Here is a 17185-nt window from a genome sequence, read left to right on the forward strand (position 1 = left end):
AGAAATAATGTCATGGCCTTTTATTGGCCTGCGTTATGCGGGAACATTTAAGCTACCATTTCAATAGCCCCAACCCAGTCTCAGCTGCTACTGGTATCATTACAATGTAGAATGTTCATCTTTAAAGCAATTCAAACCATTTTACTTTCCCATGGGACATGAGCTTTAGCATGAAGATATATCTATGGATGTATATCTTTATTTATATAGCACCCACAATGTACTCAGCGCGTTACAAAAGAGACAGTAGAGTACAAGAGATTATAATACAATAAATGCAACAAACAAAATCAGACAATACATAGTTACATAGTTACATAGTAGATGAGGTTGAAAAAAGACATAGGTCCATCAAGTTCAACCTATGCTAAATTTAGACAACAGATACTTTATCCTATATCTATACTTACTTATTGATCCAGAGGAAGGCAAACAAAAAACCCCATTAAGGGGAAAAATTAATTCCTTCCTGACTCCAAGAATTGGCAATCGGATTAATCCCTGGATCAACATCCTTCCCATGTATACTTATTTGGTATATCCCTGTATACCTTTCCCATCTAAAAAGATGTCCAACCTTTTTTTTGAACAAATCTATTGTATCTGCCATCACAGTCTCCATGGGTAATGAATTCCACATTTTAACTGCCCTTACTGTAAAGAACCCTTTCCTTTGTTGCTGGTGAAATTTCCTTTCCTCCAACCTTAAGGGATGGCCCGAGTCCTTTGTACTGCCCGTGGGATGAATAGTTCTTTTGAAAGCTCCTTGTATTGTCCCTGAATATATTTGTATATAGTTATCATATCCCCTCTTAGACGCCTCTTTTCTAATGTAAATAAATCTAATTTAGCTAGCCTCTCCTCATAAGTTAAAATGTCCATCCCCTTTATTAATTTGGTGGCTCTTCTCTGCACTCTCTCTAGTTCCATAATGTCTTTTCTTAGGATTGGTGCCCAAAATTGTACTCCATATTCAAGGTGTGGTCTTACTAATGCTTTGTAAAGGGGCATAATTATGTTTACTTCCCTTCCATCCATTGCCCGTTTGATGCAAGATAAGACCTTCTTTGCCTTTGCAGCTACTGCATGACATTGGGCACTATTGCTAAGCCTGCTGTCTACAAGCACTCCTAAATCCTTCTCCATCAAGGATTCCCCCAATATATCTCCATTTAATTTGTAAGTCACCTTTTTATTCTTGCATCCCAAATGCATAACTTTACATTTATCTGTATTAAACCTCATCTGCCATTTACCTGCCCACGTTTCCAGTCTCTCCAAGTCCTTCTGAAGAGAAATTACATCCTGCTCTGATTCTATTACCTTACACAATTTAGTATCATCAGCAAAGATGGAGACTTTGCTCTCGATCCCAACCTCAAGGTCATTAATAAACAAGTTAAAAAGCAGGGGTCCCAGTACCGATCCCTGAGGTACTCCACTCACGACTTTAGCCCAACCTGAAAAAGTTCCATTTATTATTACCGAGTCCAATTTTCTTTATTTTGTACACCAACCTCTTGTGTGAAACCGTATCAAAAGCCTTTGCAAAATCTAAGTAGACCACATCAACTGCATTACCCTGGTCTAAATTCCTACTTACCTTCTCAAAGAAACAAATAAGGTTAGTTTGGCAAGATCTATCCTTCATAAATCCATGCTGACTATTACTAATAATTTTGTTTTCCATTAGGTATTCCTGAATATTATCCCGTATTAAACTTTCAAGTAGTTTACCTACTATTGAAGTCAGGCTTACAGGTCTGTAATTTCCCGGTTCTGATCTAGCTCCCTTCTTAAATATAGGCACCACATCTGCTTTACGCCAATCTTGTGGTACTGAGCCTGTGGGAATGGAGTCCTTGAATATTAAATATAATGGTTTTGCTATTACTGAACTTAACTCCTTGAGAACTCTTGGATGTATGCCATCGGGGCCAGGTGCCTTATTTACTTTAATTTTTTAAGTCGCTTATGAACTTCTTCCTCAGTTAACCAATTGTTCATTAATATGGAGGTTGTGGCTTCCTCCTGCGGCACTACTATTGAACTTGATTCTTCCCTGGTAAACACAGAGGCAAAGAATTTGTTTAATAGCTCAACTTTTTCCTTATCTCCAATAATCTGCCTACCCATCTCACACTGAAAGGGTCCTATATTTTCTTTTCTCATTTTTTTGTTATTAAGGTACTTAAAGAACTTTTTTGGGTTGACCTTACTTTCTATTGCAATTTTTTTTTTCATTATCCATTTTTGCTAATCTGATTGCCCTTTTGCAATTTTTGTTACATTCCTTATAATTCTGATACGATGTCTCTGTCCCTTCTGACTTAAAGAATCTAAACGCCTTCCTCTTCTTGTCCATTTCCTCCCCTACCTGTTTATTTAGCCACATTGGTTTTGACTTATTTCTTTTATACTTATTACCCAAGGGTATACACTGATAAGTGTGCTTTTCTAACAATGTTTTAAAGACTGCCCATTTATCTTCTACATTTTTCCCTACAAAAACATCATCCCATTGTATTACTACTAGATTAGACCTCAGTTTATTAAAATCTGCCTTTCTAAAGTTTAAGGTCTTTGTTGAACCCAAGTAATCTGTTTTTTGATAATTTATTTCAAAGGAGACCATGTTATGATCACTGTTACCCAAATGTTCCAGGACTTGAATATTTGTTATTACTTCTACATTGTTTGATATGACCAAATCCAGTATTGCCCCTCTCCTGGTTGGTTCCTCAATAATTTGGGTCATATAATTGTCTTTAAGCACCCCCAAAAACCTGTTCCCTTTTGTTGTAATGCTTATCTCATTGCCCCAGTCTATGTCTGGATAATTAAAATCCCCCATTATGCAAACATGACCCAGTTTTGGTCGGAAAGGAAATCCCTGCCCCGGAGAGCTTACAATCTAAGTGGTATGTTGCGAGACTTACAGAGACAGCAGGTGAAGGAATAAGTGCGGTAGATGGCAGTGCTTGGCCACATTGGTTGGTACGAGAGACTGTGGGTGTGGGATAGTAGCCATTAGTCTGAGTTATTGAAATGCTTAATTTCAGAGGTGAGTTTTAAGGCTTGATTTAAAGGCAGGGAGAGATAAGGGCAGTGAGGAAAAAAGGTTTAATGCAAGAGAGAGCAGTAGTGGTGAAAAGGGTGGAGAGGAGACAGTCACAGGTGGAATGCAGGAGACGAGCGGGGGCATAACGTGTGATCAACACTGATATGTAGGAAGGAGCAGATAAGTGAAGGGCCTTAAATGTAAGGAGGAGCACTTTGTAGGTGATCCAAAATTTGATGAGAAGCCACGAGGGGGATTTAAGGAGGAGATGAGACTGTTTTGGGAGAAAGCAAAATGAGTCTAGCAACAGAATTTTGGATAGATTGCAAACAAGAAAGTTGTAAGGCATGGAGGAGGCCTTTTAATAGTAGGTTACAATAATCCAGATGGGAGAGGATAAGGGCATACATTAGAGTTTTAGCAGTAGATTGACAGAGGAAAGGGTGGATCTTGGCAATATTACTATCGGCCAGTCTCCCTCTTGCCTTTTGCCTCTAAACTCCTGTATTGTATTCTCTCGCTTACTCCATTTTCTCAACGCCTATTCTCTCCTAGACCTTCTACAATCTGGCTTGCGTACTGCTCACTCCACTGAAACAGCCCTCACTAAAATAACTAATGACCTTCATGCTGTCAAAGACAGAGGTCATTCCACTCTGCTCATATTACTCGACCTCTCTGCAGCATTTGATACGGTGGTCCACCCTCTCCTCCTTCACATTCTCCATACTCTTGGCATTCGTAACAAAGTTCTATCCTGGATCTCCTCTTACCTCTCCCATCGTAGTTTCAGTGTCTCTTTTGCTAACACCTCCTCCTCCACTATCGATCTCTCTGTGGGGGCACCCCAGGGCTCTGTCCTGGAACATCTACTCTGTTCTCTTTACAGACTCTCTCTAGGTGACCTAATCACACAATCACTCTTGGGTTCAAATATCACCTCTATGCTGACGACACACAAATGTACTTTTCTACCCCTGACCTTACACCTGCTGTATAGACTAAAGTTTCTGAATGTCTCTCTGCTATATCATCCTAGATGGCCCTCCGACAACTTAAACTTAACATGGCAAAAACAGAGTTCCTCATACTTCCTCCCAAACCTGGCCCTACTACCTCCTTCCACATTACTGTTGGAAGTACTATCATTCACCCAGTAGCCCAAAAACGCTGCTTGACGCCATGGCGACGTGTCGCCGAAGACAAGGTAAGTGAAGTTGCAGAGGCCTCACGCGATCCCTCTGCATTAATTTAAATGTCTTGGGGGAAGAGCGCAGGGCCTCTGCAACCACCGCCCCCACCCCCCCTTGAAAAATCTTGCGCCCCCCAGGTTGCGCACCCCTGCCTTAGTGAATATGGGGGCAAGACTGCTGCCACACTGCACGGCTGACACTGCTTTTCCCATCTGATTCTCATTTAGTGTTCCATTTTCCGAGGAGCCAAGTGGTGTGTTTCAGATTGACCCAGACACAGCCGCTTGTCAAATCCAAGTGCTCTGCTTCTACTTTAGCCTATCTAAAGAGCAGGATAGCTGCAGAGACACACGGCGACAGTTTTATTACTCGGGATTATGAAATATTTACTGCGATATTCAACCATCATTATTGTATTTTTTTTATTCACATTACTCATGAGTTTTATGCTGCCATGTTTTATGAAGATAATGATTGTGCAGCTTGAGATGATGTGGAGACACGCAGAACACTCCACTAAGCATCCAATTGCTTGCTAGCGCTTCTCAGATTTCTCCATGATATTTAAAAAACCATGTGTTGCCATTTTCAAATTAGAGAGTTACTATTTGAGTTGGCCATAGTGTGTGCTTGACTTTAAGAGAGCACAACCTTTTTTTTTTAGCAATAGCTAATGCTCTTTAGTATTAAACTTTTGACATGGCTGTTATATTTAAAGAGTAGAAACAGAAAGGACAAAGCTGTGTTTTGACGTTTTTAGAACATTGAAATGCCTGTCTGCACCAGAAATAACCCGATAAGTAAAGGGAACATGTAGCCCTCTGGCCATGTTGGCTTATGGAAAAGTTAAACGCACTGAGATATTCCACAAACCCGGGTGTTCCTGGAGGTACAGAGAGGAAAGTCAGAGCTCTGAGGACGTTTAGTGTACGCGAGATATTAGTGCTGTCTGATCGGCCCTTTACACTCACGACCCAGGACCCTTATTATTTAAGCCAGGGGTGCTCAACTCCAGTTCTCCAGCCACCCTGAACAGGTCAGGTTTTCAGGATATCCCTGCTTCAGCACAGGTGGCTCAATCAGTCCCTACTTCAGCACAGATTGCTCAATTATTCCTTGCGTCAGCACAGATGGCTCAATCAGTCCTTGCTTCAGCACAGGTGGCTCAATCAATCCCTGCTTCAGCACAGATGGCTCAATCAGTCCCTGCTTCAGCACAGGTGGCTCAATTAGAAGCAGGAGTGTCGTTCCGCGCTAGGGAAATCACTGTAAATAGTCCCTCTTGCAGCCGTTAGTCAGGGGGGCTCCACACATCCCCTGTAAAGATGAGCTTCCACAAGGGGAGCTCACAAGCAAGAAAAACAAATGACAGGCAGGCGCACTGAGGGATAATGAACACTTTATTGTTAGAAAAGGGTGATACGACAATAGACAACCAAGGTCTACTGATAGGTATATAATAAAAACAAAACGAAAGTAAATAGTGTTAGAATGACTGGTTTAAACACCAGTACGATCGGGGGATAACAACAGATCAATACTAAATCACTTAGCACTACAGAGGGGGTCCGGACCGGTCTGAGTACATACCCTGTTGGAAGGAGGGAAGTGAAGTGTAGAGACCCGCTCCCTCCGACTGCAAAACTCCACAGGAACTGCCACACGTGACCTCTACGCGTTTTGCACGTAGTGCTTCGTCAGGATGTCACGTGATGACTCTGTCCCTGGAATTTAAATGAAGAGCCGAAGCCAATGAGTCTAACACTTAGAAATGAAGTTAATGCAGCTGTGGTGAGGTGAATTGCAATGGAATCTCCTATGGTGTGCGAGAATAATTTAAAACCAGATTCTAAATAGAATTAACACTGATAAAAATAACTGAGTTCTATGTCTAACACAAAAATGACTTTTTATGCCTCTAAATATCAATCGTAGAACACTCGCTAAAAACTATCATGTACATATGTTTAAAAAATAAAAGCGTATATTTATACACATATATAAAAAATCTAAAACTTTGAAACACAAGAAACCCCAATTCCATCACCCTATGATTTATTCTTTAAGGAAGGGAACCAACTCTATATAATCATTAAGACCATGTGGAAATCTAGTTTGCATGGTATAAATCCAAAATTGTTCCCTTCTACTTAAACATAATTCTCTATTGCCTAAGCGCTGATTAGCAGTAATAACTTCAATGCCCATAAAAGAAATGCCACTTGGGTCACACTGATGGCGATCGTGGAATTGCTTTAAAAGGTGGGCTAAGGGCATGTGTTTATCAATTAATTTTTGCACATTTTTAATATTCCTCATATGTTCCATAACGCGAACTTTCATGCGCCTTTTGGTTTTGCCAATGTACTGTAACACACATTTACACTGGAGTACATAAACCACATGGGTAGTGGAACAATTTATAAAGTGATTGATTTTAAAACTACGTTTTGTGGCAAAGGAAACAACATCTTTTTTATTCAGCAGGTTGGGGCATATCTTGCATTTGCTGCATTTATAATTGCCCTTTAATTCTAAATAAGATCTCAGTGTGCCCTCATGGCTGGAAATAGACCTTAGTTGGCTAGGGGCTATTATTCCTTTTAAATTTTGAGCTTTTTTATACACAATCTTAGGTTTGGACGAGATTTGAGCACCCAGCACAGGGTCCAAGGATAGAACCCTCCAGTGTTTAGCAATGGCCTGTTGTATGACCCTATGTTTATCATTAAATTGAGTGATAAACACTGGAAATTTTTCACTCTGTATTGGACCAGCATGTGTGACTCCCTCTGTTATAGATACAGACTCTGTCACAGCCTGTGAAATCTGGGTATCGACTTCCTTCCTAAAGTCAGATCTCTTAGATCTTTTTTCCTTATTTTTTAATAGATTAGTTCTTTTAACGAGATTAACTTAATCAATAGCACAATCTATCAGATGTTTATCATAACCCTTCTATATGAATCTTTCTTTCAGAAAGAGTACCTGAGTTTGAATTTGCCCATCGTTGGTGCAATTTCTCTTTAAACGTGCAAATTGGTTAAAAGGTATATTTGCAATCCAAGGTTTAAAATGGCAAGTGGAAGGATGGATATAGGAATTTACATTAGTGTCCTTAAAGTAAGTTTTGGTACAGATTTGCTCTGATTCAATGGAAATTTCGAGATCCAAATAATGCACTGCTGTATCACTGTTTTCCCCACTAAAATGGAGGTTAAACGTATTGATATTCAACTGTGCAATAAAGTCGAGAAGAGAGATCTCGTCGCCATCCCAGATAATGAGAATATCATCTTTATATCTCCTCCACATAATCAACTGTGGAGGAGATATCTCGGCAATGATGAGTTTTTCCCACCACCCCATATACAAGTTAGCAAAAGATGGGGCAAACTTGGTACCCATTGCGGTACCAAGTATCTGTAAATAAAATTCAGATTCAAACAAAAAATAGTTATGAGTTAGTATAAACTCTATGGAACGCAGCAAAAAATCAATTTGTGTTGGTTCTATCAAATTGCACGACTCCAAAAAGAATTTTACCGCTGTGCATCCTGCTTGATGTGGTATGCACGTGTACATTTCTTTTATGGACATTGAAGTTATTACTGCTAATCAGCGCTTAGGCAATTCGGAATTACGTTTCAGTACAAGGGAACAATTTTGGATTTATACCATGCAAACTAGATTTCCACATGGTCTTAATGATTATATAGAGTTGGTTCCCTTCCTTAAAGAATAAATCATAGGGTGATGGAATTGGGGTTACTTGTTGTGTTTCAAAGTTTTAAAAATGTTATATATGTGTATAAATATACGCTTTTATTTTTTAAACATGATATGTACATGATAGTTTTTAGCGAGTGTTCTACGATTGATATTTAGAGGCATAAAAAGTCATTTTTGTGTTAGACATAGAACTCAGTTATTTTTATCAGTGTTAATTCTATTTAGAATCTGGTTTTAAATTATTCTCGCACACCATAGGAGATTCCATTGCAATTCACCTAACCACAGCTGCATTAACTTCATTTCTAAGTGTTAGACACGTTGGCTTCGGCTCTTCATTTAAACTCCAGGGACAGCATCATCACGTGACATCCTGACGAAGCACTACGTGCGAAACGCGTAGAGGTCACGTGTGGCAGTTCCTGTGGAGTTTTGCAGTCGGAGGGAGCGGGTCTCTACACTTCACTTCCCTCCTTCCAACAGGGTATGTACTCAGACCGGTCCGGACCCCCTCTGTAGTGCTAAGTGATTTAGTTTTGTTATCCCCCGATCGTACTGGTGTTTAAACCAGTCATTCTAACACTATTTACTTTCGTTTTGTTTTTATTATATACCTATCAGTAGATCTTGGTTGTCTATTGTCGTATCACCCTGTTCTAACAATAAGGTGTTCATTATCCCTCAGTGCGCCTGCCTGTCATTTGTTTTTCTGGCTCAATTAGAAGCTTAGTCAAAGGCTGAGCCTCTGATTGAGCCACCTGTACTGAAGCTGGATATCCTGAAAACCTGACCTGTTGGGGGAGGCTTGAGGACTGGAGTTGAGCAACCCTGATTTAAGCAGTCAAATCTCTTCCCGGTCCTGGAGAAGATTTTAGCCCCATTATCTTGAATGGAGATGACCTGTTTTCCAGCTCAGGGAAGTAGGTTGGCAACATATGAAATACTGGCCTCAGAGTCACAAGGGCACCACTGATAATCTGTTTAACCTATTGAAAATACAAGGACCACTATGTTTAAGAGTCTTAACAGTAAATGTATTTACATCAACATTTCTCTGAAACCAGGTCCGTATTTAGACATAGGTATACAGGCATACCCCGGTTTAAGGACACTCACTTTAAGTATACTCGCGAGTAAGGACATATCGCCCAATAGGCAAACGGCAGCTCACGCATGCCTCTGTAAGCACGTCCTGAACAGCAATACCGGCTCCCTACCTGTACCGAAGCTGTGCGCAAACGGGGAGACTATACAGCCTGTTACAAATGTGTTATTTACATCAGTTATGCAAGTGTAGCCCTGTGTAATTTTGGGGTTACATGCCTCTCTCCTCCTGTGTAATAATCCCTGTTAAAAGGGCAGGTTTGCCAGGAGTAATCATGAGGTTTGCCCTCATCCCCTGTGATGTGTATTGTGTAGTGAAGGAAGTGACATCATGCTCTTTGTCCAATGATAGTGACACAGGGGTGGTGCCTACTGGAGCTATATAGTATGCAACACTGCCTGAATTTAGTGTGTGTGAGTGTCTCATCCCACTTGAATGAGACTGTCTGACCCAACACACTGCCAGGGCTCTGGTAAGGATTGTGGCCCTCCCCTAGGGGAGAGGTGGGCAGACTATTCCCCTTACTCTATTAGAGAGTAAGGGAAGAGCAAGGACAGCTTCTAGGGCCCTGACTAGGAGTGGTGTCCAGGGACTTCCTTGAAGTGGGCAACCTTTATGATGTGCGGCTAGAGACCGGCCGCAATGATGGGCAGTCTGCCACTAAGGATGTTAATAAAGAGTGTCCAACATGAAAGAACCTTCCTGCCTGAGAGTGGAGTCATTCTGGGAGAAGCTGCACCCAGAGGTTCTCTTTCAGAAACCCCTCCCTGCTCTCGTGGGGACCTGGAAGAGATGGAGGCGCTGTACCAGAAGTGAGTAGATCTCAGCATTACCTCATGAGCCAGTCTTGATGTATTTCCCCATATCACCGTGGAAGACTCAGGAGTTCTGTAAGCCAGCTGGGGCACCACACTACATTACATGTAGCATGGGGCAGTTTCCTCTTGTAAGGGGCCAATGTGAGATAGGGGGGGGGGGGGAGAAACACTGTTACACAAGTATATGACGATTGAAGTACAGTACATGCATCGATAAGTGGAAAAAAGGCAGTGCTTCACTTTAAGTACATTTTCGCTTTACATACATGCTCCAGTCCCATTGTGTACGTTAATGCGGGGTATGCCTGTACTAGGTCTGGGCCTAAAGCAGAAAATTTCAGGGGGGGCGACAACTTTCGGGGGGCGGCCGGTGCTGCGGGGCTTTTGCAAAAGTCTCTTACTTCCTCCCGTAGCGTCACCCTCCTCCTTCTGCAGCGTCAGTCAAGTGGTGATGCATTGTCATGACAACATGATATCACATGGTGTCCCGTCATCATGGAAACTCGCCACCATTTGATGTCGAGACGGGCGGAAAAAGGTAAGTGCCTATTGGCGGAAAAATTCTAACACCGGCCCTGAAAAAGCTACTGCAGAAATTCGCAATAAACTACAGGAGCGCCGACGAGTATTCTAAAACTTGCCTTGGAACCCTTGCTGGGTACATGCTGGGTACATGCTGGGTACATGCTGGGTACATGCTGGGTACATGCTGCAACATTTCAGTGACATTTCTGCAGACAGACTAATGCCCATCGGATTAACACAGCGGGGGTCCCTGGCAGTCTCATTCAAACTGAAATGTTGCAGCATGTAACCAGCATGTACCTGGGCATCTTGTTGGTGATTGCCCCAGATTTTCCAAGGCAAGTTTTAGAATACTCGTCGGCGCACCTGTAAGTGATGGAGGAAAGGGGGTGGATGCAGAAAGAATGCCCTGAGACAGCGGTGCGCAAACCGGTGGGGAGACTGCCGGCGGGGGGGCACGTGGTTTACAGAGGCCCCGCGCGCTTCCCGAAGGCACTTAAATTAAGTGCCGGGGGAGCTGCAGGGCCTCTGTAAATCTTTACTTACCTAGGCTCCGGCTGCTTCCTTCCTGTGTCGCCATGGCAACGCAGCGTAAAAATGGCGCCGCGAGGTCATGTGACGTCACGTTGCTATGGCAACGTGACGTCATGATGCCAGAGCGCAGGTAAGTGGGGGTTAGGTGGGGGGGCGCGGAAGTGAGGGGACCGCCAGCAGGGGGGCGCAGGGAGAAAAGTTTGCGCCCCCTGGCCCTGAGATATAGGGGAAGGCCGGCATGACTGCAGAACTGAGCCCCCTTTTTTCCTTTTGTTGGAGGCTTCCTCCCCGTCTAGGTGGTTCAATGTCCTGGGCCTGCGGGGTATGATATGATGCCCATTTATAAGGGGATGAATGGGTTAAGTCCGCATGGTCAGCTATAGGGCTGGCTAGCTGGAGGAAGGGGGTAGGGGTTGGTGGGCCTATGTAAGAGGGAGGCGGTGGCCCGGGAGATCAGTTCCATGCTCCCAGGCTGAAGAGAATCTCGCACCTGTCCCTCCCTGTTTGATGTAAGTGGTGAGGGGCAAGGGGTCCAAAAGGAAGAAGAAAAAGATGCTAACGTTATTAACCTTGTAAGGATTGTATTTTGTGTCTGTCACAGCTGTGTCAATGTTGCTGTGTTTTGGGGGATAAAAGCCTGCCAGGCTGGGGAGTGTTACAAGATGTACATAGTACTATAGGCAATTGGGGAGAGGGAGCTGTATCCACTGGGCGCTGGGTCCAGGAAGTTTCCTCATTTAGGGGTGGTAATTTGGGAGGGACCACAGTCGTGGGCGAACCCTGGCAGGGTTCGGTGCCGGTGGCTGAGTAACAGGCCGGGTACTCTGGCAGTGTTAAATGTACATGTATGCTTAATAAAGGCTGTGTCTGTGTGTTGTGTGGTGTGTTATAACATGTGAGTTGATGGGGGTTGGTGTGTTGGAGGACGTTAAGAAGGGGGGAAGCTTGAAAGTTACAAGGTCATGTGTATGTTATTTGTCTTTCAGGTAACTGATACAACACTAGTGTACACAACAGCATCAAATGTAAATATTCCCACTGACGGTAGCAATACGTTTGATAGATCTGGTACTGTTTTCCATCAGGTTACAAAGCTGGGGTTCTGGGATAAATAACCACCGATCCTATCAGTGAAATGCCCGGACTCGTTATTGATATGAGGTCTTGCAATGTAGTGACTGTAATTAAGACTTCTTAATATTCCATAATGTGTATTAAGCCCGAGTGCCCACTGTCTCATGGAGCTTAGGAACTGAGGCCCTGTTAGTGAAGTTACCTATTCTCATAAGTATTTAACTACTAATCCATGGGGCACATTTCGCCTTTGAATATAAATGAAGAAATTCTAGAAAGCCTTGAGTTATGATGAGAGGAATTATGTGCAGAGACCCTGAAAGTCCTTATAATTAGCCTTTGTTGTTGCACATTCCTTTCAAAGCTTTTCAGGCAACCAACAAGCCAGGCACACACGCAGACCAACCATAGAAAAACAAATGTAATCCCATTATTTCCCTGGGCAAATGAGAGCCACGTGTAGCGCAACAATGACAGAAGTGAGGGAGAGAATGGGGATGGATCACGCTGTGATTAGAGAGAAATCCCTTGAATGGGGCTGACGCAATGAGGCTCAAAGCAGATGGACAGAAAGAAAATGTAGCACACTAAGGCTTCTGTATAGACTGGGCTGTAACCAATACGCTAATAAATCATCTATGGAAAGGAGTGAGAGAGGCAACCTTTAGTTACATTGCAGTGACTGGGAGTAATAAAACCTGGAGGCAAATCAATGCACAATTGTACTGTTCGTCCCTTTGATATTATGTCACATGTGACACAATGCAGTGTAAGTACTCTGCCAGGTGTCCAGTATTGAACCGGACTGTCCTGTTTTTGGATACTCGGTCAAGTAAAAAATGAGAGGTAATACTGGGCATGTATGTGTTCGGAATGACCTCTCTGGACATGTATGTGTCTGGTATTACCTCACTGGACATAGTGACCTGACCGGCTGGGGTCCGCGGGATTTCCTGAGCAGGGAGAGAGATCAGGGCTGTTGCTAGGGGGCTGAGCAGCTTCCTCCATCCTGATTGGCTGCTGCTGGGTAATGCAGCCAATCAGGAGGAGGTGTAAGGAGCCTGGGGGTGGGGCCAAGGAGGAGGAAATAGCATGGAGCGGAGAGAAGTGGGAGGTTTGTGTGTGTATGTGTGTCTCGAGCGTGTCGCACCTTTCACCATTGTGTCCAGTATTTTTGGAGAAGCCATCTGACAACCCTACACAGAAATCGTGGGTTAATATTCGTTTGTAACAAGTTAGGGTTCTGTCATTAACCAGTCAGAAAGCTGCATCATGCAAAACTCAATGCCCTTATGTTGTGTGACTCGCAAAATGCTCCGGCACCCTGCAATGCATGGGTGTTGGAGGCACCTTGGCCCAGATACAAATTTGGGTCACTTCTGGTTCAAGCGGTTTGCTTAACTGCACCTGACGAATGGAGGTTAATTCCCCCAAATTGTTGTGCTAAAACCTCTACACATTAAGATGTGATATCAATAATACAGTCACGTCATGTTTGTTGTACTTCTGAATGTAAGCAGTTCCAACAGGGCGCTCTGAGTATACCCGCAGCAGTAATAAGCTGATAGTGACAGGGCGCTGCTCTGAGTATACCCGCAGCAGTAATAAGCTGATAGTGACAGGGCGCTGCTCTGAGTATACCTGCAGCAGAGATAAGCTGATAGTGACAGGGCGCTGCTCTGAGTATACCCGCAGCAGAGATAAGCTGATAGTGACAGGGCGCTGCTCTGAGTATACCTGCAGCAGAGATAAGATGATAGTGACAGGGTGCTGCTCTGAGTATACCCGCAGCAGAGTTAAGCTGATAGTGACAGGGCGCTGCTCTGAGTATACCTGCAGCAGAGATAATCTGTCAGTGATAGGACTTTGCTCTGAGTATACCTGCAGCAGAGATAAATTGACCGTGACAGGGCCCTGCTCTGAGTATACCTGCAGCAGAGATAAACTGACCGTGACAGGGCCCTGCTCTGAGTATACCTGCAGCAGAGATAAGCTGATGGTCAAAGGACACTGCATGGAGTATACCTGCCCAAGAGATAAGATGATAGTGACTGCTCTGAGTATACCTGCAGCAGTGATAAAATTATGAGAAGATTATGGAGACCACAGAAAAATCCAAATAAGTATATGTGAGTAATGAGTGTGTTCGTTATCTAACTGTTTTGTGTTATCTTAAAAAGAACCTTATGATGTGTTGAAGGGTCAGGTGAAAACTAAATCCATGAAGGACTCTAATATAGGCCCATGTAACTGAGAATGTGAATACATTTCAGTGCTGAAACAATACAATTGCTTATGTCTCCGTCATCATGGATATTGAACGATTCCCCTTGTTTAACAGACAAAATTGCTCTTTAGAATGTTCCGCTCACCTGCACTTCACTTGGATTAGGACACCCGTACACTACAATCCTTACACATTAATACAAATCAATTGGCAACAAAGATATCTTGTGATGTTTTTTAAACAAGTGCCTTAGCTCCGATGTCAATTATTAGCTCATGAGACCTCTTGAACCTATCATTTACTTGACATTAAATTCCTAACTTGACACGTACCTGGGAAGAATCGTGGTTGAATATCACTGCGTTGAGGTCTCCACAGTTGTAATGTTTGATGAGGTCCTCTGTTGTGTAGGGAGCCTGAAAGCTGCCCGCCCGCAGACTCTCGTGTTGGAGCAATGTTTGATTTAAAGCAAATAAAACCTGAAAATCCAAAAACATTGTTTGTTTTTTTAGAATAAATATTTTAGGGTGGGAACATATGTAATAACTTTGCTTATGGATTCTGTAAAACTAGAACATAAAAATAGCTACAGAGGCATCAAGTATCAAGCCTCTATCAAATACTGCAAAATATTCTTTATCAATATTGTGTTCTTCATATTGAATGTTTTACTGTTACAAAGAGTTCTGCTGGAGTCCAACTAGCAAACACATAATACTTATTAGCATGTACTGTATATATAACACCTTATCATTTAAAGACACTATACACCTCCGCTGTGGTGGAATCGTGGCAGAAGATTTTAAAAGGGGAAGTTTATTATTATTACTCAACCACTTCAATGTCAGAGCGGCCTTCAGCGCATTGCTATGCCCCGATCGGCACTATCACAGTTTCATGAATGGCCGATGTAGCCGAGTTCCCTACCCTGCCTCTGGTGCGGGGGAGCTGCTCAGCTGGTAGGCCAGAGCTACACGCGATCGGGAGTGTGGGGGCGGCCATTTGGTTGGTTGCGCATGCGCAGTGCGGCGAGGCACACATGCGCAGTGTCAGGAGTCCGGCGGTCATCTTAGAATGGCTCAGCATATACAGCAGTGGGACTACATGTCCCAGAATCCTCAGATGGAAGGGAAGACCACATGGGACTGTCCCAGCGAATGGGATTCGAGCAAGAGTGAGGAACAGGATATCCTCCGCGTGTGGGGAGCACGCACTTCAGTCTTGACGGAGGAGTGAAGGAAGAAGGTAGTGTCCAGGGAGCTGTGCCTCCTGGACTAGGCCTAGACTTGCCTGTAGGCCCCATTTAGGCCCTGAGACACCTGTAGAGGAGTGTTGCAGGGAAGGACCCAGATAGGGACTCTTCCTATTATTATTATTATTATTATTACTGCGCTGGTGACCGGGTGGTGCACCCTGGGACCAGGCCACAGGACCCTGAGTCATTGGGTGAGACCCTCAGGCTGGAGTTCACACTGCAAGGAGGATCAGGACCCTTAGGAGACTGGGGTATTGTGTCGGAGACCCTGCTACGTGGGACCCGCTCCAATACACCGCACCAAGCAGCACCTGGGTACTGGAGTACCAGGCAGGTACCCAACGTGCACCAACATCTACAGGGAGTAGCGCTTCCTCACATTTGGGTGGGATTGCTGGGAAGGACACCAGGGGTTATTGGTGCCACAGAACCTTCAGTACTTTGGGGGTACCACTAAGTGTTGGGGTCTCTGCACGATACTGTGTTGGTACCTGATAGTGTGTGTTATCTGTGTTAGTGTGTGTACAGTAAAGATTAGTTATATACATTGTGTGGTGTATTGCTTACTACTGTGTATTGGTTCCTGTGAGCGGTTATCCGCCAACTCTGGGATCCATCATAGGTGGAGGCGTTGCACGCAAGAGAGAAAGAGCTCACCCCAGGATCCCAGAGGCGGAGTCTTAGGCCTCCTGTGAGCAGACAGGTACAGCAGCACGTGTAGTTGCCCGCGTAGTTCCCTTAGGCATAGGGAAAGGGGGTTACACCCCTATAGAGTAACAATTCACCAATACCCATATGACCCCACTTCCTCCCCCCATATACACCTTGCACACTCCAACTCCATTCCACTACTTTGCCAAGTCTACAGGAGGGTGAAAGCAATTTCCAGATTCCTGTCTGGCACTTATTGTACTTGTGTGTTTACAGCTGTGTGTACTATGCAGCGCTACGCAAGGAATAATCTTATCATTGTGATATACAGTCTAAATTGAGCTGTCACGACACTGGAGCTTATTCAATAAAGTGCGATAACGCTGATTCAGCAGTCACTACTAATACAGAGAAATTCCATGGCACTTTCCAACGCTGTAGTGCTGAATTGTCACTATCACACTTTATTGACCCACTCAGTGATTTGGAATACCTTTGTTTTAATATAACTTTCATAGCAGAGTAAGTGGAAATGCAGCTTCCCTCCACAGTACTGTAAGTAACTCTTCTCTTTCAAACGTTTAGATACGTTTTTACGTATTAATGATGAGTTCATTACAATTCAGTGTGTATTGAACTTGATTAGTAACTAATAAACTGTACCATCCTATTAATAAATATTACAATATTTTATGTTTAAACAGCTCTCTTTATTAGAGTGTTTCTAGCCAAAAGCCACTGATTACCCCCCAATGATACTGTATATTCTCTAATGAGGAGAGACGTCAAGTGGAAGATGATGTTTCCCAGAGTGGTTTTGTGGGACCCATTTTTGGTATTTCTGGTCAAGATTTGCTTACACATCTCTACTGCACAAGGAACACTGATCTGTTGTATTACTTATCTTAACACCTCAATGCTTATTAATTCTGCTTATGTTGAGAGGTTAAGTAAATAGCAGAACATTCAGCATCTGAACTACCATCTTCTGAAACTCGAAGAATATGTTT

The 17185-nt window shown here is 43.4% G+C and overlaps 1 protein-coding gene across 2 annotated transcripts in view; it reads right to left on the bottom strand.

The window, feature by feature from the left end:
- Nucleotides 1-17185, bottom strand: part of TRABD2B (TraB domain containing 2B) — a 237770-nt gene that overhangs the window by 117237 nt on the left and 103348 nt on the right. For both annotated transcript variants that reach the window (XM_075616275.1, XM_075616276.1), the window contains exon 3: nucleotides 14602-14748. In XM_075616275.1, the coding sequence (XP_075472390.1) occupies nucleotides 14602-14748 (147 nt within the window). The remainder of the gene's footprint in view (nucleotides 1-14601; nucleotides 14749-17185) is intronic.

The sequence above is a fragment of the Ascaphus truei genome, chromosome 10, assembly GCF_040206685.1.
Source record: "Ascaphus truei isolate aAscTru1 chromosome 10, aAscTru1.hap1, whole genome shotgun sequence".
Taxonomy (NCBI): Eukaryota; Metazoa; Chordata; class Amphibia; order Anura; family Ascaphidae; genus Ascaphus; species Ascaphus truei.